Raw genomic sequence first — 26534 nt, 5'->3', positions numbered from 1 at the left:
GCAATCAGATTGGTAATGTCAAGCGTGAGATTTACACCCCGCAGTTAAAGCCGGCAGTCTCCCTGTCTGGCTCCAGGGCTCCGGGTATTGATAAATCCTCCCCTCCAGTTCCTTCCAATAGGAATAATACGAATAATGCATTCCTGGTAAGGCGGCATTAAGTCATGTTGTAATGTCATTGCTCTTGTTGATCCCTTTTCCTAAAGTGAATTTCGAAGCCAGGGCGGTGGGGTCTGGATCCTCTCCAGGTAATTACTGGTAAAAGGTTGGACGCTTTTCTGCCCTGTTATCCAAATGGCATGTGTGTAATCAGCCAAAGCCCCCGCCGGCTTTGAACTTGTTCTTTAAAGATTATATAGCTCTGATTAGATTGTTTTGGGGGGTTATTTCCGCACAATCTGATTACTTACACCCTATGTGGGATTTTTAGAACCTTTTTTTTTTTTCTCATTTCTTAATTGGACCTAAAGACTTGTAAGGATGGGCTCCGCCAAGCCCTATGGCCTAATTCTGATGCAGAATGGGGGCTATTAATGTGCAAACAGCTGGTTGTACTCTATGGTGGTGGAAGGATTCCTGTTTTAGATGTATTTTATATATACATTTAATCGGATTCCCTCTGCCGTCCATTGATTGCTAACTCTCCAGTGTCTGAAGGGAGGGCGTCAGGTCACAAGGCCATGGTACTAATAGATACCCCATGGCCTAAGGGGGATTTGTGGAAACTCATGCTTTTTTTTTGCTAAAATCTACTAAACCCTACATGTCTAAAAATATCTAAATAATGGCGCCACACAATGGCTTATTAACCATTATACAGTAACCAAATACTAATGCAATACAGTACTCAAATAGTTGTGACACACAGTGCTCAAATAATTCTGCAATACAGAGCTCTAATAACATTTGTGACATAGAGGTCAAATACTGCAATATGGTGCCCAAATAATAGTTGTGTCATACAGTGCTCAAATAATACTGCAATACAGTGCTCAAGTAACATTTGTGACATACAGAGCTCAAATAATACTGCAATATGGAGTCCAAATAATAGTTGTGCCATACAGTGCATAAATCAGAGCAATGCCATAAGGTTCCTGTATAATACTGCCATACTGTGACCAAATAATACTGCAATGCAGTACTCAAATAATAGTTGTGACGCTCAGTGTCCAAATCCCAGTAATGCCATACAGTGTCCAAATACCATTGCTGTAGTGCCCAAATCACAGCAGTGCCATAAAGTGCCTATATAATACCACTCATACAGTGTACACATATAGCCAAAAGTGCCCTATATTGCCCAAGTAACATTAGTGCCATACAGTGCCCAAATAACCATAGTGGCACGCAGTGTCTAAACCAAACACCAAGGTACAATCTAATCCAGTCCCGTTGCACCCTGTGGCCCCCGATGTCCGCTTTCTGATGGGTGCTGCGGCTACAGTCGGAAAGTAGTTTAGGAAAATCTAAGTGCAGAAAAACGGCCCCAAAGCAAAATAGAAATGTGTCCCCTGCCAGGTCCGCACGCTCAACACTATACCCCCCCATAGCATAAGACCAGACTGAAGCTGCAGAATGATGCGTGCACAACGCATAAGCCTGGGAGGTTAGTTGCCCCTAGAATCAGTTCCGTCCACGGGTTTCCGACAGCCACAGGACCTGCATCCAGTGCACTGACAACGGCAGATGAAGGGAATACGGGCACGATGGTTAATGACTCCAATCCCGTGATGAGCGGCCGAGGACAATTACACTCTGACTCGGAGAATGATTTTTCTCCCTCTAATGGAGACAAGTAGTCACTTAAGGGCTGTGCGATCTGCCATTTCTTAAGCAGCGCCGTATCCCAAAAGTGCCCGCTCAGCAACATCTGACAATCGGGGGGCCAGACGGTGTTTTTCAAGTCGGTGTACGATAAACTAGTTCCCTGCTGGCTAAGGATGTCCTACACTGGCCAGGTTGGCAGTAGGGAAAAAAAAAAAGAAAGAGGCCAAATGTATGAGCGCTCAGTGATGTCACAGCGTGTTATACAGTGACCCCAACTATCACCTCTGGGAATACTGTTATATTATTCCTGAAAGCAGCTCCCCCTCTGAGCCTCAAATTAGACTGACACTTCATGTTCCCTAGAGATCACTTCTCACTAGTCTCATTATCATCAGAGACGGGATTACAATGACTGATAACACCTCTATATACAGCAGATAAAGGATACATCATTCACAATAATGTCACAGCTCACCTCCTCCCCCTCCTGTACAATGACTGATAACACCTCTATATACAGTAGATAACACAGAATTTACCATTCACAATAGGTGATATCACAGCTCACCTCCTCCCCCTCCAGTACAATGATTAATAACACCTCTATATACAGTAGATAACACAGGATCCACCATTCACAGTAGGTGATGTCACAGCTCACCTTCTCTCTCTCCTGTACAATGACTGATAACACCTCTATATACAGTAGATAACACAGGATCCACCATTAACAATAGATGACAACACAGATGACATCACAGCTCACATCCTCCCCCTCCTGTACAATGAATAATAACACCTCTATATACAGTAGATAACACAGGATCCACCATTCACAATCAGTGATGTCACAGCTCACCTCCTCCTCCTGTACAATGATTGATAACACCTCTATATACAGTAGATAACACAGGATTTACCATTCACAATAGGTGATATCACAGCTCACCTCCTCTTCCTCCTGTACAATGATTGATAACACCTCTATATACAGCAGATAACACAGGATTCAAAATTCACAATAAGTGATGTCACAGCTCACCTCCGCACCCGCTGTACAATGACCTTCTCCTGACTATTGCTGACTATGAGAACCTACCAATCATTTTCCCTTTCTTGACCACGGCTGCTGATTCTGTTTCTTCGCTTTTCAGGAGAACTGGATTTCAGCTCCGGACTCTGTAAGAAAAGCATAACTTAGTTACTCCGTCTGGATTACAAATGCTGGAGAACAACCACTAATGGCGGCCGTCATGGGGCACATGGGGCATAACCTCTGACGATTATCACAAGTATTACCTGCTGATTATTACACCTCAGCATCTCCTCCAGGCACCTCTGAGCCTCTTTAGCCTCCACTTTTGCTTTTAGCCTTAGTGCAGCCAGGTCCTTTTCTTGTTGCTGCAGTTGAGCCTAATGAGTAAGAAATGCATAAAAAGGTTTCATCTAATGTAGTTGAAACTATAATGATGAAAGTTATCAGATCACCTTAGGATTCTTCATCAGACACAGTGCGGTACCCATCATGGACCGTATGGGGTGCGGGTGTCCAGCTCAGCTTGCATTGACAGTATCATAGCAAATGATACCTACAGCTGCCACAAGGGGGAGCTCACACTGCATACACATTTTTCACAACTGTACCTGTATAAAGCAACGTGAAGTGAGCCCCCCTAGTGGTGACTGCAGACACCCATAATTATGTCATGCAGCAAGTCAGAAAATTGGAAGCTGCAATACAATGGTGGACTGTGAGATTAGGAAAGGTGCAGTATACTTCGTAAAGATAGATTTGTCCTAATTCCCCTTAAATAGGTTGTCCAGACTAACATATTGATGCCTTATCCTTAGGATATGCCATAAAAATCAGATCAGTGGGGTTAGACACCCATGATTAGCTGTTTGTAGTTCTCACAGCTGCCAGAAGTACACATTGTACATAGCCGGACGACCACTGCTCCATATACTGTGTAGTGGCATCTCAGCTCCCTGTTACTTACTATACCTGAATCTAACACTTGGTGCTGGATGAGTTTTCAGGTAGTTGGCATCCATGCTGCTACCATGCACCACCTTCTTGCCCTGTCTATGACTCTCTGACAAATCCAGCTCTGCTACACTGCTGGCTGATTCCGTTACACCACTGGCCAGTACTGTATCGAACTTTATGCAAATCCCAGCTCTGCAATATCGCTGGGTAAGCTCTGCCTTGGACTCTGTTACAAACTCAACTCTACCGTACCGCTGTGCCAGCTTTGCGCTGGACTCTATTGTAAACCTACATCTGCTACATTGCAGTCAAATCTATGCTGGACTCTGTGATAAACCCAGTTCTGATAACTTCTGATACTTTTCTAGGTAACTCTGCTCTGTTTCACTGGTTCTCCATTGCGGAGTTAATTCTGCTACCTTGACAGACCACCTCCATCTTAGAAGCTCTTGTACAACTCAGTTCTGCTTCATCACTGAGTCTCCTCTGCTCCCTTGTGGATTACAACTCTGTTACGTCTGTTGCCGTAAACTCAACTCTGCTTCATTGGATCCCGTTTGCTCCTCATGTCGCCGATCTGCCACTGCCCTTCATCTGTTCTTGCTGCATAACAAGTGCTCATTCGGACCAAGGTGAGACATAACACTTCAATAGGAGCCAAGCTGCAGTACCTGAGAACGGCCACTACACAGGAGATAGAGCTGTGGTTTTGAGCACTGTTTACTTTTAGCAGATGTGGGACCTGCTAACAATTGATCCGTGGGGGCACTAGGTGTTGGACCCCCACTAACCTATACAGACTCAACAAACCCTTTTGGAAATCTCTGACAAACTTACTTTTATTTTGCTTGCTATTTCCAAATGCATGTCTGCAGAGGAGGATTCCCCGTAATGTGGTTTTCCTTGCTTTCCTTTATCTGCAGAGGAAACATATTGTACGTTGTTAGGAGATGTCACCAATTTTTCAATAAATGGGAGGTACAACTGATAGGACTCCTGCCAAAGAGGCAGAAGGGAAAGCATCTTACCACTAAGTCTTTACTCACCATTCTTGTGAATGTCTTCAAAGCATTCCAAATTAGCAAGTTATGCCCTTTCCAGTGGATGCTGTTCACTGGGGGACTGACCTCCTATGCGTTCAAGACAGTGCTAAAGAGCTCTGTTCTCGGGATTGCTGCGAGTCCAGGCAGTGAGACCCCCAACAATTAACATCTACAGGATGAATTTATTCATGTTCTGATGATAATTCTGGTGATATATTCCTGTACTGATGGTGGTTCTGGTGCTGTATTCTTGTACTGATGGTGGTTCTGGTGATATATTCCTGTACTGATGGTGGTTCTGGAGCTGTAATACTGTATTGATGGTGGTCCTGGTACTGAATTCCTGCACTGACTGTGGTTCTGGTGCTGTATTCATGCAAGTACCTTTTCATTGTTTTGTTAATTGTTTAGAATGGCCATTGGACCAAAAAAATGATGTGCACCCTTCATATAGTGTATACCATCACTGATTCCGAGCTGCAGCACATTACTCTTTTATAAATACCATATATATGTATATTTTATACCTCTTGGCCCAGTACTGATCATAGCCGCGTGGCTGCGGAGAGCAGATGATAAACGCCTCGATTATTAACAATTTGCAGAATTTATTTACCATTATTCCAGTTGAATAAATGGAAGATTAGAGATTAATTTTTCAGCCCGCGGTAAGGCCAAAAGTCAATAATCAGCTTACATCCGCGCCCGGCATCGCCTGCTTAGTAAATCAGCACAAATCGTATTGTTACCCAGATGCAGGAGAAGCTGGAGATTACTCAAAAAAATGGGAGCACTGAGCGACCTTACCTCTAATACGAGAATGGGGAGTCCAACAGACAGCTTGTACAATGCTTTATAGTTAATAAAAGGGATGACGGCGGCACAGCTATTAGCAGCTTTATAGTAATAAATGCCTCTAATGCTGAATTATCTCTGGGGACAATATTTACTTTAGGTATTTTTCACACTTTTAGTGGTCGGACATGTGTTGTAAGCCCTGACAGTGGTGTTAAAGTCGTGCAATCCTGACGCAGCATGTCCAGGTGCCCACCGTCCTTCCCTCGTGATCAGATTATGAGGGGACGATGGGTTGCCATTGCAGCTAGGGCTTGGCTAAAGGCCTCGTCACAGCCATGTTGGTACACCTCTGCATACCAGCCACAGATTGGATTTTGTGGGAGACCGAAATATCATATTTTATATACCTTATTTTTCAGCCTATAAGACACACCAGACCATAAGATGCACCTAGGTTTTTAGAGGAGGAAAATAGAAAGAAAAATTGAAGCAAAAATGTGGTCATGATGCACTGTTATGGGGGAGGGGGTCTTCTGCTGACACTTTTATAGGGGTAATGTCCCCCAATTCTGTACTAATATCCCCCATCCTGTTATATATATGCCTCCATCCTGGTACATATGGCCCCCCATTCCTGTTATACGTGGCCCCCATCTTGGTATGCATGGCACCCCCATCCCCATCCTTGTATGCATGGCACCCCTATCCCCATCCTTGTATGCATGGCACCCGTATCCCCATCCTGATATGCATGGCACCCGTATCCCCATCCTGGTATGCATGGCACCCCCATCCCCATCCTGGTATGCATGGCACCCCCATCTTGGTATACATGGCCCCCTTATCTCCATCACGCTGCACACATTAAAAAAATAAAGGATTAAACGCACCTTCCCTCTGCTCCAGCGCTGTGTCCTGTTCTGCTGCCAGCAACTGATCTCAGTGTGTGAGCAGCGCATGACATCACTGCCATGTGCCCTCACACGCTGAGGTCAGCTGCTGGAAGATTCACTGTTCCCCACGCCCAGACTATAGGCGTGTGGAGAAGTTAATATTCATTCTGCTTAAAAAATTTTTTAACAGCAGACGGCTCCTGCCTCCTGTGCCCTGATCCTCCGCAGCTGCTGCTCCCCCCACAAACCCCACCATCCACAGCCAGACCGTACATCCGAATTATAAAATGCAGCCCCCCACTTTAAGTGTGTCTTATAGTTCGAAAAATACGGTATATATGTATGTATGTATGTACAGTACATTGTGAAAGTATTTGGCCCCCTCAAATTTTTCTACCTTTTGCCACATTTCTGGCTTCAAACATAAAGATATAAAATTCTATTTTTTTGGGGAAGAATCAACAACAAGTGGGACACAATTGTGAAGTGGAACGAAATTTATTGGACATGTTAAACTTTTAAAAAAAAATAAAAACTGAAAAGTGGGGAGTGCAATATTATTCGGCCCCTTTACATTCAGTGCAGCAAACTCACTCCAGAAGTTCAGTGAGGATCTCTGAAGGATCCAATGTTGTCCTAAATGACTGATAATGATACATAGAATCCACCTGTGTGTAATCAAGTCTCCGTATAAATTCACCTGCTCTGTGATGGTCTCAGGGTTCTGTTTCAAGTGCAGAGAGCATCATGAAGACCAAGGAACACACCAGGCAGGTCCGAGATACTGTTGTGGCAAAGTTTAAAGCCGGATTTGGATACAAAAAGATTTCCCAAGTTTTAAACATCTCAAGGAGCACTGTGCAAGCGATCATATTGAAATGGAAGGAGTATCAGACCACTGCAAATCTACCAAGACCCGGCCGTCCCTCTAAACTTTCATCTCGAACAAGGAGAAGACTGATCAGAGATGCAGACAAAAGGCCCATGATCACTCTGGATGAACTGCAGAGATCTACAGCTGAGGTGGGAGAGTCTGTCCATAGGACAACAATCAGTCGTACACCGCACAAATCTGGCCTTTATGGAAGAGTGGCAAGAAGAAAGCCATTTTTCAAAGATATCCATAAAAAGTCTCGTTTGACGTTTGCCACAAGCCACCTGGGAGACACACCAAACATGTGGAATAAGGTGCTCTGGTCAGATGAAACCAAAATCAAACTTTTTGGCCACAATGCAAAACGATATGTTTGGCGTAAAAGCAACACAACTCATCACCCTCAAAACACCATCCCCACTGTCAAACATGGTGGTGGCAGCATCATGGTTTGGGCCTGCTTTTCTTCAGCAGGGACAGGGAAGATGGTTAAAATTGATGGGAAGATGGATGGAGCCAAATACAGGACCATTCTGGAAGAAAACCTGTTGGAGTCTGCAAAAGACCTGAGACTGGGACGGAGATTTATCTTCCAACAAGACAATGATCCCAAACATAAAGCAAAATCTACAATGGAATGGTTCAAAAATAAACTTATCCAGGTGTTAGAATGGCCAAGTCAAAGTCCAGACCTGAATCCAATTGAGAATCTGTGGAAAAAGCTGAAAACTACTGTTCACAAACGCTCTCTATCCAACCTCAATGAGCTCGAGCTGTTTTGCAAGGAAGAATGGGCAAGAATTTCAGCCTCTCAATGTGCAAAACTGATAGAGACATACCCCAAGCGACTTGCAGCAGTAATCGCAGTAAAAGGTGGCGCTATAAAGTACTAACTCAAGGGGGCCAAATAATATTGCACGCCCCACTTTTCAGTTTTTAATTTGTTAAAAAAAATTTAAAATATCCAATAAATTTCGTTCCACTTCACGATTGTGTCCTACTTGTTGATTCTTCCCCAAAAAAATAGAATTTGATATCTTTATGTTTGAAGCCAGAAATGTGGCAAAAGGTAGAAAAGTTTGAGGGGGCCAAATACTTTCACAATGCACTGTATATATAAATGTAATTTTCCCTGACATATATCTTTTGCCAGTTGTAAAGCATCTTTACCTTCTGACAGTTATAAAGCACCATCTTTACCTTTCACCATTTGTAAAGCACCATCTTTACCCTCTGCCAGTTGTAAAGCACCACCTTTACCTTTCACCATTTGTAAAGCACCATCTTTACCTTCCAATAGTTATAAAGGGCCATCGTTATCTTCTGACAGTGATAAAGCACGATCTTTACCCTCTTCCAGTTATAAAACACAATCTTTACCTTCCACCATTTGTAAAGCACCATCTTTACCTTCTGCCAGTTGTAAAGCACCATCTTTACCTTCTGACAGTTATAAAGCACCATCTTTACCTTCCACCATTTGTAAAGCACCATCTTTGCCTTCCACCATTGGTAAAGCACCATCTTTACCTTCCACCATTGGTAAAGCACCATCTTTACCTTTCGCCAGTTGCAAAGCACCATCTTTACCTTTCGCCAGTTGCAAAGCACCATCTTTACCTTCTACTCATTGTAAAGCATCATCTTTACCTTCTGCCAGTTGTAAAACACCATATTTACCTTTCATCATTTATAAAGCAAAATCTTTATCTGACAGTTCTAAAGTTCCATCTTTACCTTTCACCATTTGTAAAGCGCCATTTTTACCTTCCAAGATTTGTGAAGCACCATCTTTACCCTTTGCCGGTTGTAAAGCACCATCTTTACCTGCTGACAGTTATAAAGCGCCATCTTTACCTTTCACCATTTGTAAAGAACCATCTTTAACCTCTGCCAGTTGTAAAGCACCACCTTTACCTTTCACCATTTGTAAAGTACCATCTTTACCTTCTGATAGTTATAAAGCACCATCTTTACCTTCTGACAGTTATAAAGCACCATCTTTACCTTCCATCATTTGTAAAGCACCATCTTTACCTTCCGCCATTTGTGAAGCACCATCTTTACCTTCCACCATTTGTGAAGCACCATCTTTACCTTCCGCCGTTTGTAAAGCACCATCTTTACCTTCAGCCATTTGTGAAGCACCATCTTTACCTTCAACCATTTGTGAAGCACCATCTTTACCTTCCGCCGTTTGTAAAGCACAATTTTTACCTTCCACCATTTGAGAAGCACCATCTTTACCTTCCACCATTTGTGAAGCACCATCTCTACCTTTTTGTCAACTATAAAGCTCCCGAGGTCCAAAATGGCACCATAGTGCTAGCCCAGAAAAAAAGTAATCTTACCGCTGTATGAAGATGATGTAGCTTTCCGAGGCGATAGCGTTTTTCGCCTGGGTGGTGACACTGATGTTTTTCTCAGCAGTTTAGGGCTGCTCACATCTGATGCGCTAGGAAGGCTGGAAGTAATCAAATAGATACAATGAAATACGGATCACTACATAAAACCTGATATTATGCTGCTCAAAATCATTTTATATTTTGAGAGATCGGACTTTGGTGGAGGTGGTGATACAAAATGTTTCTTTTTTATTTACTTTAAACTTTTTTTTTTTTCTGCCCCAAAGTACTACCAAAATATTGCAGTATATAGACTGACACTATGGTATCCCATTGGCACCCGTTATCAAGCCATTGGTGCCCGATTGGAAGTCCGAGCTGGATTGCGGGACTAAGATGCCGCTGTCAGACAAAGTGGCAATTAAGGGGTTATATAGTAGTGATCACAGCGGTCGCTGTTGATAGCAACAACAGGAAAGTGGAAGAGGGGGAGGAGGGGATGCAGCTGCAGTTTCTCTCCCTTAGTGTTTCGCTGAAGCAGAAAAGTAGGGAGACATCTGATTGGCTCAGAGCTCCATTTGGGTGTCCAAAATTTCTGGTGCTCATTTTCAGCAATATATTTTAAGCCCCCCCACCCCAAACGCCCTGAAGACCTCCAAAAAACACCCATCTTAGTGTGTATTTACATAAGCACCTCCTCCTTTAGGACTGGTTTAGAGCTTAGCTATAGCGCCCCCTATCTTCTGAGTACACCATTGCCCTCCGAGTCTCATACATGGAGTTATACACAGGTGTAGGCACAACGCGCACAAGAGACGTAGCTGCGGTCGGTGACCGGAGGTGGACAGCCAGCCGCCATTACCGTGTAATAAATCTTAGTGACAGATCCGGGTGCAATCATATTTATACCAAGATCGGGGCAAAACAATTACTTTACATTAATCTTCGCCGTGCCACAGGTTAAATCACTCTAATCCTCACGAGGAAAGGAGATCAGAGGAGATTTCACTATGTACTTATATTATTCAAATAATCAATTTACGCTGCTGCCCCCACAACCAACAACCATATGTCCGGAGCCGCCGGGGAAGGAGGCGGCCGGGGCCCTGCATGGGGAAAATAGCAGATTTTTCACTTTTTTTAAGTAAGAAAAATAAATTGATCAATACAACAGCAACCTGCAATAATAAGGGCACTTCCCAAACCATGGTGTGACACCTCTATGTATTGTACTGCAAGTCGGTGTGGATTGTCACTGAGGAATATTCACTATAAAGCCGCAACAAGTCCATCGTGTATATGTGTATATACTGTATATATTCCAATTTTAATTCACCCAAACAGCTCTGATGGATCCGATAAGACTAATAATGGAATCATTCATGGTTGTAATTTTGATTTGTGCTAAACATATACTAAAAAACAACTGACATATACATATATACATTCATATTTTCTATCTGCTGAAAGAAATTAAGCCCAGATATGTAGAAACAGTGTAAACAAGACAACATATACATGGACACAGTTGTCATGCAGAAGTTCAAACTAAGGTTGGACAAGAGCGCCCTCCAGTGGAGAAATAGAGAGTGGCTCATATTAATGAAATTAAATATTATGAAATTCTAAATTATTAAATTTTTAAATACAACTGAATTTAGGAAAAACAAATAAAAGCGGAAGAAAGGCACAGTTTGTTTCCCAAGGGGGAAGCAAGATAGACTTATATGACATATGGATGGATAGATACACAACATGGAGAAAAGTATTAGACACAAGTCTTAATGATTGAATACCAGTTTCTCATTCAGTCCCTTCGCCCCCGGTGTACTGTATTCGGCCCCTCCATTTCCCCCAGTTTATACATCCGGCCCCTCACCCCCCCAGTGTATATTCTCCGGCCCCTCACCATGCCGTCTGCCTTTACTAACATGTGACAGAGTGGCCGGTGGTGCAGAGCTCACTGATACCAGCGCAGTCCTGTAATAGGAGCCTCCGGGGTAACAAGTCCGTTCATGACATTTCTCCTCCTGAATCTTCCCCCATCACCTGTGAGTGATATTATTGAGAAGTGGAAGAAACTGCAACAACTCAACCACGAAGTGGAGACCCCGTAACGTTACAGAGCGGGGGAGGGGGGGGCGAGTGCTGAGGAACAGAGGGCAGAAAAGTCACCAGCAGCTGCATGCAGCCGTACATCACCAAGCACAATGCCGAACGTCCGATTGAGTGGTGTAAAGCCGCCACCACTGGACTCTGGAGGAGACGTGTTCTGAGCAGTGATTGATCACACTTCTTTATCCGGCGTCTGATGGAGGAGTCTGGGTTTGGTGATTCCAGGAGAATGTTACCCCCTGACTGCACTGTGCCCGCTGTACAGATAGTGGAGGAGGATAATACTATAGGCTGTTATCAGGGGGCGGCCTCGGCCTCTTAGTCCCAGGGAAGGGAAATCTTAATGCTTCAGCACAAGACATTATGGACAATTGTAGCTTTCAGCTTTGTGGGAACAGTTTGGGGAAAACCCTTTTCTGCTCCCCATGACTGCGCCCAGTGCACAAGCTCCATACAGACATGGGGGGAGAACATGAGTGGTCGCACAGAGCCCAGACCTCACCCCATCAAAGAGCAGAGATTGTGATCCCGGCCTCACCCCAACATCAGGGTCTGACCTCACTAATGTTCTTCTGGATGAAGGGGCAAAAATTCCCACAGACGCCTCCAAAATCTCATAGAAATCCATCCCAGAAGAGCAGGAGCCATTATATCTTCATCCTTTGGACTTACTCAGTGGTCCTCCTCAGCCACCCATACAGAAGGACACACACTAGACCTCATCTTCACCCGACCTCCCCCCTACCCCTATCTGACCACCATCTACTCACTTTCTCACCCCTGTCCTCCTCACCTGTCACCCATGTCCAGCAACTAGCACACACCCGCAGAAACCTTGCACATATAGACACTCACACACTCTCTGACTCTGTTCTAGCACTGACATCCATATCCTCACTCCATGACACAGACAGTGCCACTGCTTTCTACAATGCCACTCTCGCATCAGCTATGGACTCGGTCACCCCTCTTATGCATGGCAGAGTGTGACGAGTCAACAGGCAACCCTGGCACAACAATCTCACTAAAGAGCTTCGACAAGCATCCAGGGTTGCGGAGCGACGTTAGAAGAAAACACACTCTCAAAATGACTTCACTGCATTCAAACAAGCAACACTCGCATTCAAGTCAGCACTCACCTCTGCTAAACAGGCCTACTTCACAACCCTCATATCATCCCTATCCTACAACCCCAAACAGCTATTCAACACTATTAACTCTCTCCTCCGCCCTCCACTGCCTTCTCCGACCTCCGTCATCTCGGCTGAGGAGTTTGCCACACACTTCAAAAACAAGATTGACCAAACACGGCAAGTCTTTACTGTCCGACCACCACAACCCCTTTGTTTTACACACCATTGCCCTACCCCTATAACCTTCCTTCCCAACATCACGGAAAGAGACCTTACTCATCTCCTTTCCAAATTACACCTCACCACTTGTGCACTCGACGCCATCCCATCCCACCTCCTCCCCAACCTCACCCCCACACTCATCCCATCCCTAACCCATCTCTTCAACCTATCACTATCTTCTGGTACTTTCCCCGCTGCCTTCAAACATGCCACAATCACGCCCATCCTCAAAAAGCCATCCCTCGACCCAACCGCGTTGTCCAGCTATCGCCCCATATTGCTGCTCCCATTTGCCTCCAAACTCCTTGAGCAACACGTTCACGCTGAACTCTCCTCCCACTTCTCATCTAACGCTCTCTTCGACAACCTGGCTTCTGCCCCCACCATTCCACCGAAACTGCCCTTACCAAAATCACTAATGACCTACTTACAGCCAAAGCTAACAGACAATTCTCTGTACTCCTTCTACTTGACCTGTCCTCTGCTTTCGATACAGTTGACCACTGCCTCCTACTACAGATCCTCTCTTCCTTTGGCGTCAAAGACCTTGCCCTATCCTGGATCTCCTCATACCTTTCTAACCGCACATTTAGCGTCTCCCACTCCCACGCTACCTCCTCACCCCGCCCCCTCTCTGTTGGAGTCCCTCAAGGCTCTGTCCTAGGACCCCTACTCTTCTTAATCTATACCCTTGGCCTGGGACAGCTCATAAAATCCCATGGCTTCCAGTACCATCTGTACACTGATGACACCCAGATCTACCTCTCTGGCCCAGATGTCACCTCTCTGCTGTCCAGAATCCCAGCATGTCTAGCAGCCATATCCTCCTTCTTCTCCTCCCGCTTCCTCAAGCTCAATGTGGACAAAACTGAACTCATCATCTTTCCCCCATGTTGCATATCTTTCCCACCTGATCTTTCTATCACAATAAATTGCATCACTCTTTCCCCTGTACCAGAAATCCGCTGTCTTAGAGTAACCCTTGACTCTGCCCTGTCCTTCAAACCCCAAATCCAAGCTCTCGCCACCTCCTGTCGCCTCCAGCTCAAAAATATTTCCAGAATCCGTGCTTTCCTCAACCCTCAATCTACTAAACTGCTTGTGCATGCCCTCATCATCTCCCACTTCGACTACTGCAACATCCTCCTCTGTGGCCTACCTGCTAACACTCTCGCACCCCTCCAGTCCATCCTTAACTCTGCTGCGCGACTGGTTCATCTCTCCTCTTGCTACTCCTCTGCTACCCACCTTAGCAAATCCCTTCACTGACTCCCAATTGCCCAGCGTATCCAGTTCAAAACTACTAACACTGACCTACAAAGCCGTCCATAACCTCTCTCCTCCGTACATCTCTGAACTAATCTCCCGATATATTCCCTCACGTAATCTTGGGTCCTCCCAAGTCCTCCTCCTCTCCTCCACAATTATTCGTTCCTCATGCAATAGCCTCCAAAATTTCTCCCGAATATCCCCCGTCCTATGGAATTATGTGCCTCAACACGTCCGATTATCCGCCACACTTGGTTCCTTCAGACGGAACCTGAAAACCCATCTCTTCAAACAATCTTACAGCCTGCCGTGACCTTGCTTGCTGCCACCTCAACGCCAGAGCTACTGCAACTCCCCAACCTACTGTCTCCTTCCCCATTCCTGTAGAATGTAAACCCACAAGGGCAGGGTCCTCGTCCCTCTGTACCAGTCTATCATTGTTAGTTCATTTACTGTAAGTGATATCTGTCTCTGGTATGTAACCCCTCGTCATGTACAGCGCCATGGAATCAATGGCGCTATATAAATAAATAATATCTGCAGAGGGGCGACTCCATATTATGTCTATGGATGTAGGATGGGAGATCAGAAAAGCTCCTATAGGTGGAGGGGGCACATACTTTTCTTTATATACAATGGTGAAGATTCAAAAAACATTTTTTTCAATGTTTCATAGTTTTTTTTTAAGTTTTCCTCTTATATATTTACATATATAAGATTTTTAAAATTCAACCTGGTCCCAGAATGGTGAAATGACTTCGACTTAAAGCGGTTAATGAACTGAAAAAAACAACAGAATGGTATTGAAATTCAGATTTTTTTTTTTTTTTCTGCTGGGAGAGATCTTTTTCCTGTACAGCGGCCTGTCTCGACCCGATGTTCCGTGACTCCAGACCTACCCACATGAATTCTGGGGTGCATAATTAACCCATTACCATCCGCACACTAACTTTCGACAGCCCGGTGAGACGACAGAAACGAATGATCATCGCTTCTGTCTTGTCTTTATCCATCTACAAAGCACTCAATGTAGTTAATTGAAGCATCGGCAATGTTGATGTTTCTATTCATCCCGTTCTTGTAAAAAAAAAAAATACACATAAATCACTATAAAATATAAGAAAAAAAAAACTGTAGTAAAAAAAAAAATACCCCTCTGAAATTCAACACAAGTATATAAGTTATGAAGGCTTAAGAGCGCTCATAGATTTTGATAATTTTCCTTGATTTCAATGGAGAGATGATCGAAAACGTGAGCCAGGACCCACAGGGCCGGAACATCTTTGGGGCAAGTGACCCCCAAATTATAGCAGATTCTCACCTAGTGCTGGCAGAGCGATGGCTGAGACGACTTTTCTGCGCCTTTTCGCGGTGCACTTTTGCGTGGAACTTTTTGGTCGGAGATTCTGGGAAGAACAATACATTATTAGCTATTAAGTAATTGTTGTGAAACCAATAAAAAAAAAACTATGTGGGGAAAAAGAAAACTTTTTTTTACTAGAGCAGAGCCACCCCTGTCCATGGTTTGTATCTGCTCAATTACATTCACTTAAAGGAGATGTGTCATCAGAAAATAATCTATTGTAGAAATCAGGATTTTAAGTTACATGTATTTTTTTTTTAATTTTCAAATCGTTATCTATAGTAAAAAAGAAATCTCAAATCTTGGACTTTTCACACTGGTTACTAGGCCTAGTGTTAGGCCACGGCCCCACTATCAGTATTTGGTCAGTATTCGGTCAGTATTTTTTCTCAGGAGTGGGAGCCAAAACCAGGTGAGGAACAATCAGAGAAAAGGTATAATAGAAACAAGTCACCAATTCTGCATTTATCACCTACTCCTGGTTTTGGCTCCCACTCCTGAGAAAAAATACTGACCGAATACTAATAGTGGGGCCGTGGCCTTAGACTCTTACTTTTTGTTATTCAATAGACTGACTCAGACCCTATTTATTTGTATAGAAAAGTTATCTGAGCATGCGCTAATCTGGCAAAGGTCATTGTGCGAGAGGAGGAGGTGAGCTGTGACATCACCTATTGTGAATGGTGGATCCTGTGTTATCTTGTGTATAGAGCGGTATTATCTGTCATTGTACAAGAGGAGGAGGAGGTGAGCTGTGACATCACTTATTGTGAATGGTGGATGCTGTGTTATCTACTGTATATAGAGGTGCTATCAGTCATTGTACAGAAGGAGCAGGAGGTGAGCTGTGACATCACCTATAGTGAATGGTGGATCCTGTGTTATCTACTGTATACAGAGGTGTTATCAAGTCATTGTACAGGAGGAGGAGGTGAACTGTGACATCACCTATTGTGAATGGTGGACCCTGTGTTATCTACTGTATACAGAGGTGTTATCAAGTCATTGTACAGGAGGAGGAGGTGAACTGTGACATCACCTATTGTGAATGGTGGACCCTGTGTTATTTACTGTATTTAGAGGTGTTATCAGTCATTGTACAGGAGGGGGAAGAGGTGAGCTGTGACATCACCTATTGTGAATGGTGGACCCTGTGTTATTTACGGTATACAGAGCTGTCACCTTTCATTGTAATCCTGTCTTTAATGATAATGAAACTAAATAAAAAGTCTTCTGTACCGAATAGTAAGTATGAGTCTAGTACAAGGCCTAGCAGCCAGTGTGAAATTGCGATATTTCTGATTGGTTTTGTTTTATATAGATAGTGAATTTAAAAAAAAAAAAACAATAAAAAATGTAAGTAATACATTTTTAATAAAAACTAGAATTAAACAATAGGTCATTTCTTGCTGACACATCAAGTCCACATACAGGAGTGACCAACAAAAATGTGGTTGGGGGCTACCATTTGAGCATATGAGACAAACTAATCTCCGCCAGGCGCACACTACCTCAGAACATATTTCTCAGCAGGTAAACCTAAAGCAGAAAAAGAAAAAAAGTACTGCACGGAGACCATTACCTTCGTTCGCTCTGTGCCTGGTTTTCTCAGTAGAGACCTTTGCTCGCTCTGGGGACCAGCACAAGTCAGTATCTACAGATCGGGTACGTTCCTCATCTTCTGGAGGATCCCTTGTATTTACTTGGAAGTTTTTCTCACTTCGATCAGCAATGTGATCAATATCTGATGCTAGCGCCATTTGTGGAGGTGAATCAGGAGAACGGGAGGAGACAGTAGTCATGCCGAGATTCGGAGAACCAAGTCTGTTACACTCCAGCTCAACCCTCCTGCCCAGGTCCTTCGCCGTGGTCCATATTGCATGCAGCCGCTCCTGGTGGATTGCGTGTGAGGGTAATGCATCATCATTCGGCCTTTTATAGGAGTCAATGTCCTCAACCTGGACTTCTTGGCTCCCGTTCCCACCACGAGCCAAGTCTTGTAGTCGGAGCGGCCTGGAATAATTCTCCTTTGATAGTGTCTCTGTCTTCTGTTTTTCAGGGTTTCTACTGTTATAAATATAGAAAATAATACAAAACAGGTATACAACCCCTGGCAAAAATTATGGAATCACCGGGCTCGGAGGATGTTCATTCAGTTGTTTAATGTTGTTGAAAAAAAGCAGATCACAGACATGGTACAAAACTAAAGTCATTTCAAATGGCAACTTTAGGGCTTTAAGAAACACTAAAAGAAATCAAGATTAAAAATATGGTACTCAGTGTAATTTTTTTCAGACCAAGCAGAGGGAAAAAATTATGGAATCACTCAATTCTGAAGAAAAAATTATGGAATCACCCTGTAGATTTTAATTTCCAAAACGAACACCTGCATCAAATTAGATCTGCTCGTTAGTCTGCATCTAAAAAGGAGTAATCACACCTTGGAAAGCTGTTGCATCAAGTGGACTGACATGAATCATGGCTCCAACAGGAGAGATGTCAATTGAAACAAAGGAGAGGATTATCAAACTCTTAAAAGAAGGTAAATCATCACATAATGTTGCAAAAGATATTGGTTGTTCACAGTCAGATGTCTAAAATCTGGACCAAATACAAACAACATGGGAAGGTTGTTAAAGGCAAACATACTGGAAGACCAAGGAAGACATCAAAGAATCAAGACCGGAAACTTAAAGCAATATGTCTCCAAAACAGGAAATGCACAGCAAAACAAATGAGGAACGAATGGGAGGAAACTGGAGTCAATGTCTGTGACCGAACTGTAAGAAACCGCCTAAAGGAAATGGGATTTACATCCAGAAAAGCTAAACATAAGCCATCATTAACACCTAAACAGAAAAAAACAAGGTTACAATGGGCTAAGGAAAAGCAATCGTGGACTGTGGATGACTGGATGAAAGTCATATTCAGTGATGAATCGTGAATCTGCACTGGGCAAGGTGATGATGCTGGAACTTTTGTTTGGTGCCGTTCCAATGAGATTTATAAAGATGACTGCATGAAGAGAACATGCAAATTTCCACAGTCATTGATGATATGGGGCTGCATGTCAGGTAAAGGCACTGGGGAGATGGCTGTCATTACATCTTCAATAAATGCCCAAGTTTACATTGATATTTTGGACAGTTTTCTTATCCCATCAATTGAAAGGATGTTTGGGGATGATGACATCATTTTTCAAGAAGATAATGCATCCTGCCATAGAGCAAAAACTATGAAAACATTCCTTGAAAGAAGACACATAAGGTCAATGTCATGGCCTGCAAATAGTCCGGATCTCAGTTCAATTGAAAATCTTTTGTGGAAGTTGAAGAAAATGGTCCATGACAAGGTTCCAACCTGCAAAGCTGATCTGGCAACAGCAATCAGGGAAAGTTGGAGCCAGATTGATGAAGAGTACTGTTTGTCACTCATTAAGTCCATGCCTCAGAGACTGCAAGCTGTTGTTAAAGCCAGAGGTGGTGCAACAAAATACTAGTGATGTATTGGAGTGTTCTTTTGTGTGTTTGTTTTCATGATTCCGTAATTTTTTCCTCAGAATTGAGTGATTCCATCATTTTTTCCCTCTGCTTGGTCTGAAAAAAAATTACTCTTACTGAGTACCACATTTTTAATCTTGATTTCTTTTAGTGTTTCTTAAAGCCCTAAAGTTGCCATTTGAAATGACTTTAGTTTTGTGCCATGTCTGTGATCAGCTTTTTTTCAACAACATTAAAACAACTGAATGAACATCCTCCAAGCCATGTGATTCCATAATTTTTGCCAGGGGTTGTATTTCCATTTTCTATACGGCTTACTAGTCCAATAATGGGATCGAGAGATAAAAATAAGGTCCTATGACGGGATTTACTCTGGTTTTTGCCATTAAAAATAATAAAAGAGGCATCGCATAGCCACTAGTTGGATAATGCCCTGTGAGTCATCTCAGAAATGGGCACTAAAAGGGAAAGGATCCCATAAAGAACCAATCTTAAAGGGGATCTTCTAGAAACAACATATATCCATAGTATAGAGGTGTCCCAACCATTGGTACTCCTGCAAACAAGGGTCCCAAAGTCCCCTGTGTGAATGGAGCAGTAGTGAGCATGTGCGAAAACTGCTCTATCCACTCTCGGACATGCTCAGTATGACTTCATTCAAAAGAGACCCATTCTCAAGATCGATGGGGGTATCAGCAGTCAGACCACTACTGATCATACCTTTATCATTTATCCCCAACGTTGCATGCATGATCCCCCACTCATCGGCCATTCGGTAGTATTTATCCTGCTCGATAAGTTATATACTGCTCACATCATAGGAAAGAAAACTGGAGTTACAAAACACAGTGTGAAGGAATATTTGTAAGGCCAACAGCTATTCCTGCTGACTGCCTCACACATATGCACGCTCATTTTGGCTGAGTGTGCATGTGTTTACAATGGAAAGAGCACAGTTAACCTCTGGATGCCCACTCTGACCTGACTTAAGACTCCCTGAACAATCTCTGTCTGCTCAATCAAGGCCAGATCCGTGTATATCGTTTAAAGGGAAAAAAGTAAGAAGTCCCTTGACTTCTTTATGCAAAGTGGCTAGCGGCTAGACTGATCGCAGAGGCCGGATTTATATTATAATGCAGCTTATACCTTGCTCCATCGTAGTCTCTCAGCAAGTCGTCGCAAGTCACATGCAGCCACTCCGAAAGGTTTTTCCTGACATCCGGCACCTCCTGCAAGTCAACATTATTGATAGCGATGTAGATAAAGCTTTATAAGGAATCAGCCAAAATAGTTTTTCAGATCTTGAAGATTCCAAAATCTATGCTTGCTGCACAAAAAAATCCACTCCCTGACAGCAAGAAGAGAACTTGAAAAGGGCGAGGATGTGAATCTTAAAATGCATTAAAAACTGACAGTGCGGATGCAAATAAAAATCCATTCAGTGACAGCAAGCAAAGAAATTGAAAATGGCGATGATTTGAAACACAGAGTACATTAGAAATCTAGTTTCTGACTGTGTGGATATGACCAAAAATCCATTCCCTGACAGCAACCAGAGACCTGAAAAATGGCGAGGAACTGAAACACAAAGTTCATTTTCGCACCTCAAGTACGCCTACAATTTTTTCTTTTTTTTTTGGCCTTCCATTTTTTCCTCCAGCAGACATAACTTTTATCATTTTCCTGCCCACATTTATTTTTCCTGCCCATATAGCCGAGCCGTACGAGGGCTTGTTTTTTGTGTTGATTTTCTTTAGGGTGTTTTATTATGGGTTAAATAATGCTATGTTTTGATCGATCAAACTTTTTATGCATACGGTGATACCAAATATGTATTTTTTTTTTTATATATATTTATTTTTGAATTGTGAAAAAGGGGGGTTATTTGAATTTTCAAGGTTTTTTTTTTGTCTAAACTTTTTTTTTTGTTTACTTCATACTTTACTTTTGGTTATTTCTAGGGAACTTGAACAATCCGTAATTTGTTCGCTTGTTCTATATATTGCAAGATCAGAGAAAGACTAAATTACTTACCGGTAATGGGATTTTTTCAGAGCACATAACAGCACCACCTGAAAGAGGAATCTGCCCATCAAGGACAGGAAACCTACAGAATAAAAGGGCAGCGCTTCTCCACCGCATAAGATGTTAACAGAGCATGAGAGGACACCACTTAATAGTTATATACACCATTAAAGAACAAAACAAGTTTTTCTTCTAAACACTGTGTGAATCCACCACCATGAAGGAAAGTAAGTGACCACCCATTACCAGTGACTGGAGGGAATATAAGGGTGCTGTCATGGGTTCTGGAAAATCCCATTACCAGTAAGTAATTTAGTCTTTTCCTATGACCCATGACAACACCACCTGAGAGATTTACAGAGGAAACTTTAAAATTTAGGGAAGGACCACAGTCTGTAGAACCCTTCTCCTAAAAGGGAAGAGCAGCAGAAGATCCCAAATCAAGCCTATAGTGTCTATAGGGGGTGCAAGGTGAAGACTACATATTTGACCGATGTAGATATCCGCTTTCCCCAAGCAGGAGGTAGAACTAGCCCTAGTAGAATGAGCTTTCAGGTCTCCTGAAACGGTCCTATTATTTGCAGAATAAGCCAACCCTATATTCTCTTTAATCCATCTAGCTGGTGAGCTTTTAGAGGCTTTAAGACTTTTTTCACAACCTTGAAAAGAAATAAAAATCAACAGACCTCTTAACCAGGTTGTTGCGGTTGAGATATACTCTCAGACTTCTAACATCTAAAGTGTTGTATTGGTCTTCTTTTAGATTCCCAGGATTAGCACAAAAAGAAAGGAGCACAATCTCCTGACTTCTATGGAACTTAGAAGCTACCCTGGGAAGATAGTCTGGTATCAAAACTACCCTATCTTCTAGGATCTGTGTAAACAGAGGACTAACAGACAAATCTTGGATGTCACTAACTCTCCATGTCAAAGTGAGGGCTACCAGGATTTAAATGAAGGCTTTGTTAGAGCTGTAAGCACCAGATTCAGATCCCAGGGTGCCATCTTTGGATTAGAAATAGGCCTAGATCCAAAGCGTGCCTTAATGAACCGAGACATCCACGGTTATTAGCCAGATCATAGTTCTATAAAGCACCCAGAGCAGATACCTGGACCTTAAGAGTACTAGTGGATAGTCCTTGCTCTAGCCCCTTCTGAAGGAATTCAAAAATGGTTTTGACCTGTACTCCGTCCTCTACACTTGCCACTGAGCTGATAAGAAGTTCCCTCTATGTCCTGCCATATATTGTCATTATTGCTTTCCTCCTTAGCAGCAATGTTGTGAACAAATTTAGTGAAGAACTATCTTTTAGAAGCTTCCATGCTGTTAAATGCAGGTTGGACACTTGAGGATGTAGAATTGGACCTTAGAACAGTAGATCTGGAATCTCTGGCAAGACCCACGACTCGGTGACTGACATCATTCTCATCCAGGAAAACCAAGGTCTCTAGGGCCAAAATGGAGCTACCAGGATTACCCTTGCCCAATCTTCCCTAATCCTTTTTAGAACTGCTGGGACCAGCAGGAGGAAAGGCATATGCTGGACTGAAATCCCATTTGAGCAGGAAGATCTCCACTGCTTCCTGCTATCCCCCTGGGATCCAGTGAACAGAATTTTTTCACCTTTCTGTTCTGCTTGTCTGCAATAAGATCTTTGTCTGGAAGCTCTCATAGGACCACAATCCGATTGAACACTCTCCCATTCAGAGTCCACTCTCCCTGTTTCAGTTGGATGTGGCTCAAGAAGTCTGCTTGCAATTCTCTTCCCCTTTTATGTGAGGTGCTGTTAAAGATAAGAGGTAAGACTCAGCCATCCGAAGATCTGATCAGAGTCATTTGGAATCTGGGCCTAGTTCCCCCTGATGGTTTATGTAAGCTAGTTACCCTGTTGTTTGTCAAGAACTTTACGTGGATATCTTGTATAGATAAAAGGAGCTTTCTTAGAGACTGCCTTACTGCCAAGAGCGGTAGTGGAGAGGGTTAATAAAAGGTTTGTAAAGCCATAATCCTGTTCCCATAGTGATCATTACCCTAGCGCTCCATAGACCGCTTTAATATTATATTTCAATTACTGCCAAGAGCTTCTTTAGTCTGGAGGAAACGGATCATTCTTCCCTTGTCCATCAGCCCTGGCCCAGGAGATCTCCCAGATTTGTCCCCCCATCCCTGAGGGCTTGCATCTGCAGCAATGATATGTATAGATTTTTGTTGGTCTCCAACCACCAGAGGAGAGACTGAGTCGCCATTGAAGAAAGAGTAAGTTTTCCAACTAAGTTTAAAGTATATTTTTTTGCCATTATCTCCAATTACAACACACAGGTGTGTACACACGTGGTCAAAATTGTTGGTTCCCCTCGTTTAATGAAAGAAAAACCCACAGAAATAACTTGAATCTGACAAAAGTAATAATAAATTAAAAATCTATGAAAATGAACAAATGAAAGTCAGACATTGCTTTTCTGCTTCCACAGAATTAAAAAAAAAATTAAACTCATGAAATCGGCCTGGACAGAAATGATGGTTCTTCTTCTTAACTTAATATTTTGTTAAACAACCTTTTGAGGCAATCACTGCAATCAAACGATTCCTGTAACTGTCAATGAGACTTCTGCACCTCTCGACAGGTATTTTGGCCCACTCCTCATGAGCAAACTGCTCCAGCTGTCTCGTGTGTGAAGGTTGTCTTTTCCAGGCGGCAGGTTTCAGCTCTTTCCTGAGATGCTCAATAGGATTTAGGTCAGGGCTCATAGAAGCCACTTCAGAATAGTCCAATGTTTTCCTCTTAGCCATTCTTGGGTGTTTTTAGCTGTGTGTTTTGGGTCATTATTCTATTGCAACACCCATGACCTGCGTGTACGGAACATGGTCTGATCATACCACAGCTCCTGGGCAGGGGAGGAAGCAAAAGGGTGTATACAGGGTGGTCCAAAAGTAGGTGGACAGAAAGTGTAATAAGGTCATGAAGGTGGAGATTTATCAAACATGGTGTAAAGTGAAACTGGCTCAGTTGCCCTTAGCAACCAATCAGATTCCACTTTTCATTTCTCACAGACTCTTTGGAAAATGAAAGGTGGAATCTGATTGGTTGCTAAGGGCAACTGAGCCAGTTTCACAGATAGATCTCCCCCAAATCTGTTTCTTTTCAGATAATTCAGATAACACATAATGGCAAATAATTTAAATACAGATCAAAGAAAATGGATTTTAACAGAGTATTGGAAATCTCAAAATGCTGAAACCGTTAGAGCAAATTGGGTTGAAACATTTGGTACTGAAGCCCCAAAGAGACAAACCATTTACCGCCTCGTGACAAATTCAATGCCACTGGCTCAATCCTTAATGCTCCAAAAACTGGTCGACCCAAAACAGTCTGTACAGAAGATAATAAACAACTTGTTGCTGAAACATTTGCTCAGAGTCCAAAAAAGTCCATCAGAAGAGCCTCTTTGGAAGTGGGAATTTCACGAGCTTCTATCATGCGAATCCTGAAATCTATTGGGTGGAAAGCTTATCGTCCACATCTAATTCATGGTTTATTGGAGGATGATCCAGACAGGCGGCTGCAATTTAGTGAGATTATGCTTAACAAAATTGAAGAAAATCCAGTAATTTTAGAGACATTATGTGGAGTGATGAAGCTTCTTTCAAATTATCTGGCCATATTAACAGACATAATTGTATTTACTGGCATAATGTGAACATGCATTTAACATTAGAGCAACAACTACATGAGCCTGGTGTCAATGTTTGGGGGGATATTTCAAGTTTTGGTGTTTTAGGACCAATATTTTTTGATGGAACAGTCACAGGAGATAAGTATATCGAAATTCTAATGAATCCAGTGGTTTCCCAGTTACAGCAACAGCCTAATTCAAATGACCTTTATTTCCAACAAGATGGGGCCCTTCCACATTATTCAAGAGTGGTCCGCGAGTATCTTGATGAAACATTTCCTAATAAATGGATTGGCCGAAGAGGCCCACTTGATTGGCCGGCACGTTCACCAGACATGACCCCAATGGATTTTTTCTTTGGGGGAGTACTCAAGGACAAAGTTTATAGTCGAAAACCAAAAAGTGTCAGTGATTTCAAAAATTACATAAGAGATGTGACGCGCCCCTGGGCCTGTGTCGCGCTGCGTTGCGCACGCGGGAGCTTACCCGGAGCCGGATCTCTTGAGGGTTGTAGTCTCGTGGCGGTGACCCGGTCCGTGCCCAGGGAGTCAAACTGAGCGGCGATGTAACAGCGGTAGATGTAGGACGACTACGCCACCCGTTGAATGCAGCTATGGAGCTGCCGCTGTAGGACAGTCCGCTGAGGCCGGTGGATGGATGGTGCAGCGTAGATGGTATAACCCCCAACGGGAGGGGTATGGCCTCAGGGCAGCAGATGTGGATGATGGGGGTAGCAGGAACCACTCAGAGACGGTGCGGTGTAATTCAGGGTCTTTACTGGTAACAACGATAGACCCTCCCGGAGTACTTGCTAGTGAACGGGGCCTGGTCAGTCCTTGAGCAGATGGGATCTCCCCTGGCCAGGCGGAGTTGTAGGCCTCCCAAACTGACTGTACTCTTCTGGCTACCTTGCTAGAAGCGGATATAAGTAGCCCACGTCCCTGAGTGTACCGTGTGGTGCTCACCCGTATGGCCGGTGACTCGGGGCCTTCTATTGGCTTCCGCTCCACGATGGCGGTGCTGGTCCCACGCGTGTGACCGTGCCTTCGGGTTTCTGGGCCTGAGGACCTGAAATCCCCTGCCGGTCGGCTTCTGCTGCTGGGTAAGAGTTAGTCCCCACAGCCTCGGACGCCGGGTCCGGTAAGAAAGCTTCTCAGTCAGGGCGAGCTCTGCAGCTGCCAGCCCCTGACTCGTAGTAGTATTGCTTCTGCTGTTTCTTGTCTCTACTCTCCTTGACTGACTAACCCTGCCTCAGCCCAGGGTTTATACAGGGGAAGTTCTTCCCCTCCCAAGACTGGGCAGGAGGTGTGGCATGCACAGGATCCCTGACCAAAGGACCTCCCACCTGCTCTCAGACATAACATTACATTACTGTGGAAAACCAGACCCCTGGGGTGCCACATTCCCCCCTAGTGAAATTTAGTACTCCGGGACTAAACATATTTTAGAAAAAACATAACAAGATATAACAACAATAATAGTACAATAAGAAGAAACACATAAAGGTGGTCACGGCATG

At 43.4% G+C, this 26534-nt stretch overlaps 1 protein-coding gene across 9 annotated transcripts in view; it reads right to left on the bottom strand.

Annotated features, from left to right (window-relative positions):
• The window catches only part of CCDC187 (coiled-coil domain containing 187), an 82276-nt gene that overhangs the window by 21696 nt on the left and 34046 nt on the right, over nt 1-26534 (bottom strand). For 8 of the 9 annotated variants that reach the window (XM_073640137.1, XM_073640140.1, XM_073640139.1 and 5 more), the window contains 7 exons: nt 20462-20544; nt 17398-17882; nt 15774-15858; nt 9720-9832; nt 4598-4677; nt 3070-3183; nt 2870-2949 (listed from right to left, as the gene is read on the bottom strand). In XM_073640137.1, coding sequence (XP_073496238.1) covers nt 2870-2949; nt 3070-3183; nt 4598-4677; nt 9720-9832; nt 15774-15858; nt 17398-17882; nt 20462-20544 — 1040 coding nt within the window. The remainder of the gene's footprint in view (nt 1-2869; nt 2950-3069; nt 3184-4597; nt 4678-9719; nt 9833-15773; nt 15859-17397; nt 17883-20461; nt 20545-26534) is intronic. The other variant, XM_073640138.1, reaches the window with a different exon arrangement.

This window comes from Phyllobates terribilis, unplaced genomic scaffold, assembly GCF_046119375.1.
Source record: "Phyllobates terribilis strain yellow unplaced genomic scaffold, ASM4611937v1 Scaffold_7__3_contigs__length_470593459, whole genome shotgun sequence".
Taxonomy (NCBI): domain Eukaryota; kingdom Metazoa; phylum Chordata; class Amphibia; order Anura; family Dendrobatidae; genus Phyllobates; species Phyllobates terribilis.
Note: the sequence above shows the minus strand (reverse complement) of the source record. Positions and strands in the feature narration are given on the sequence as shown.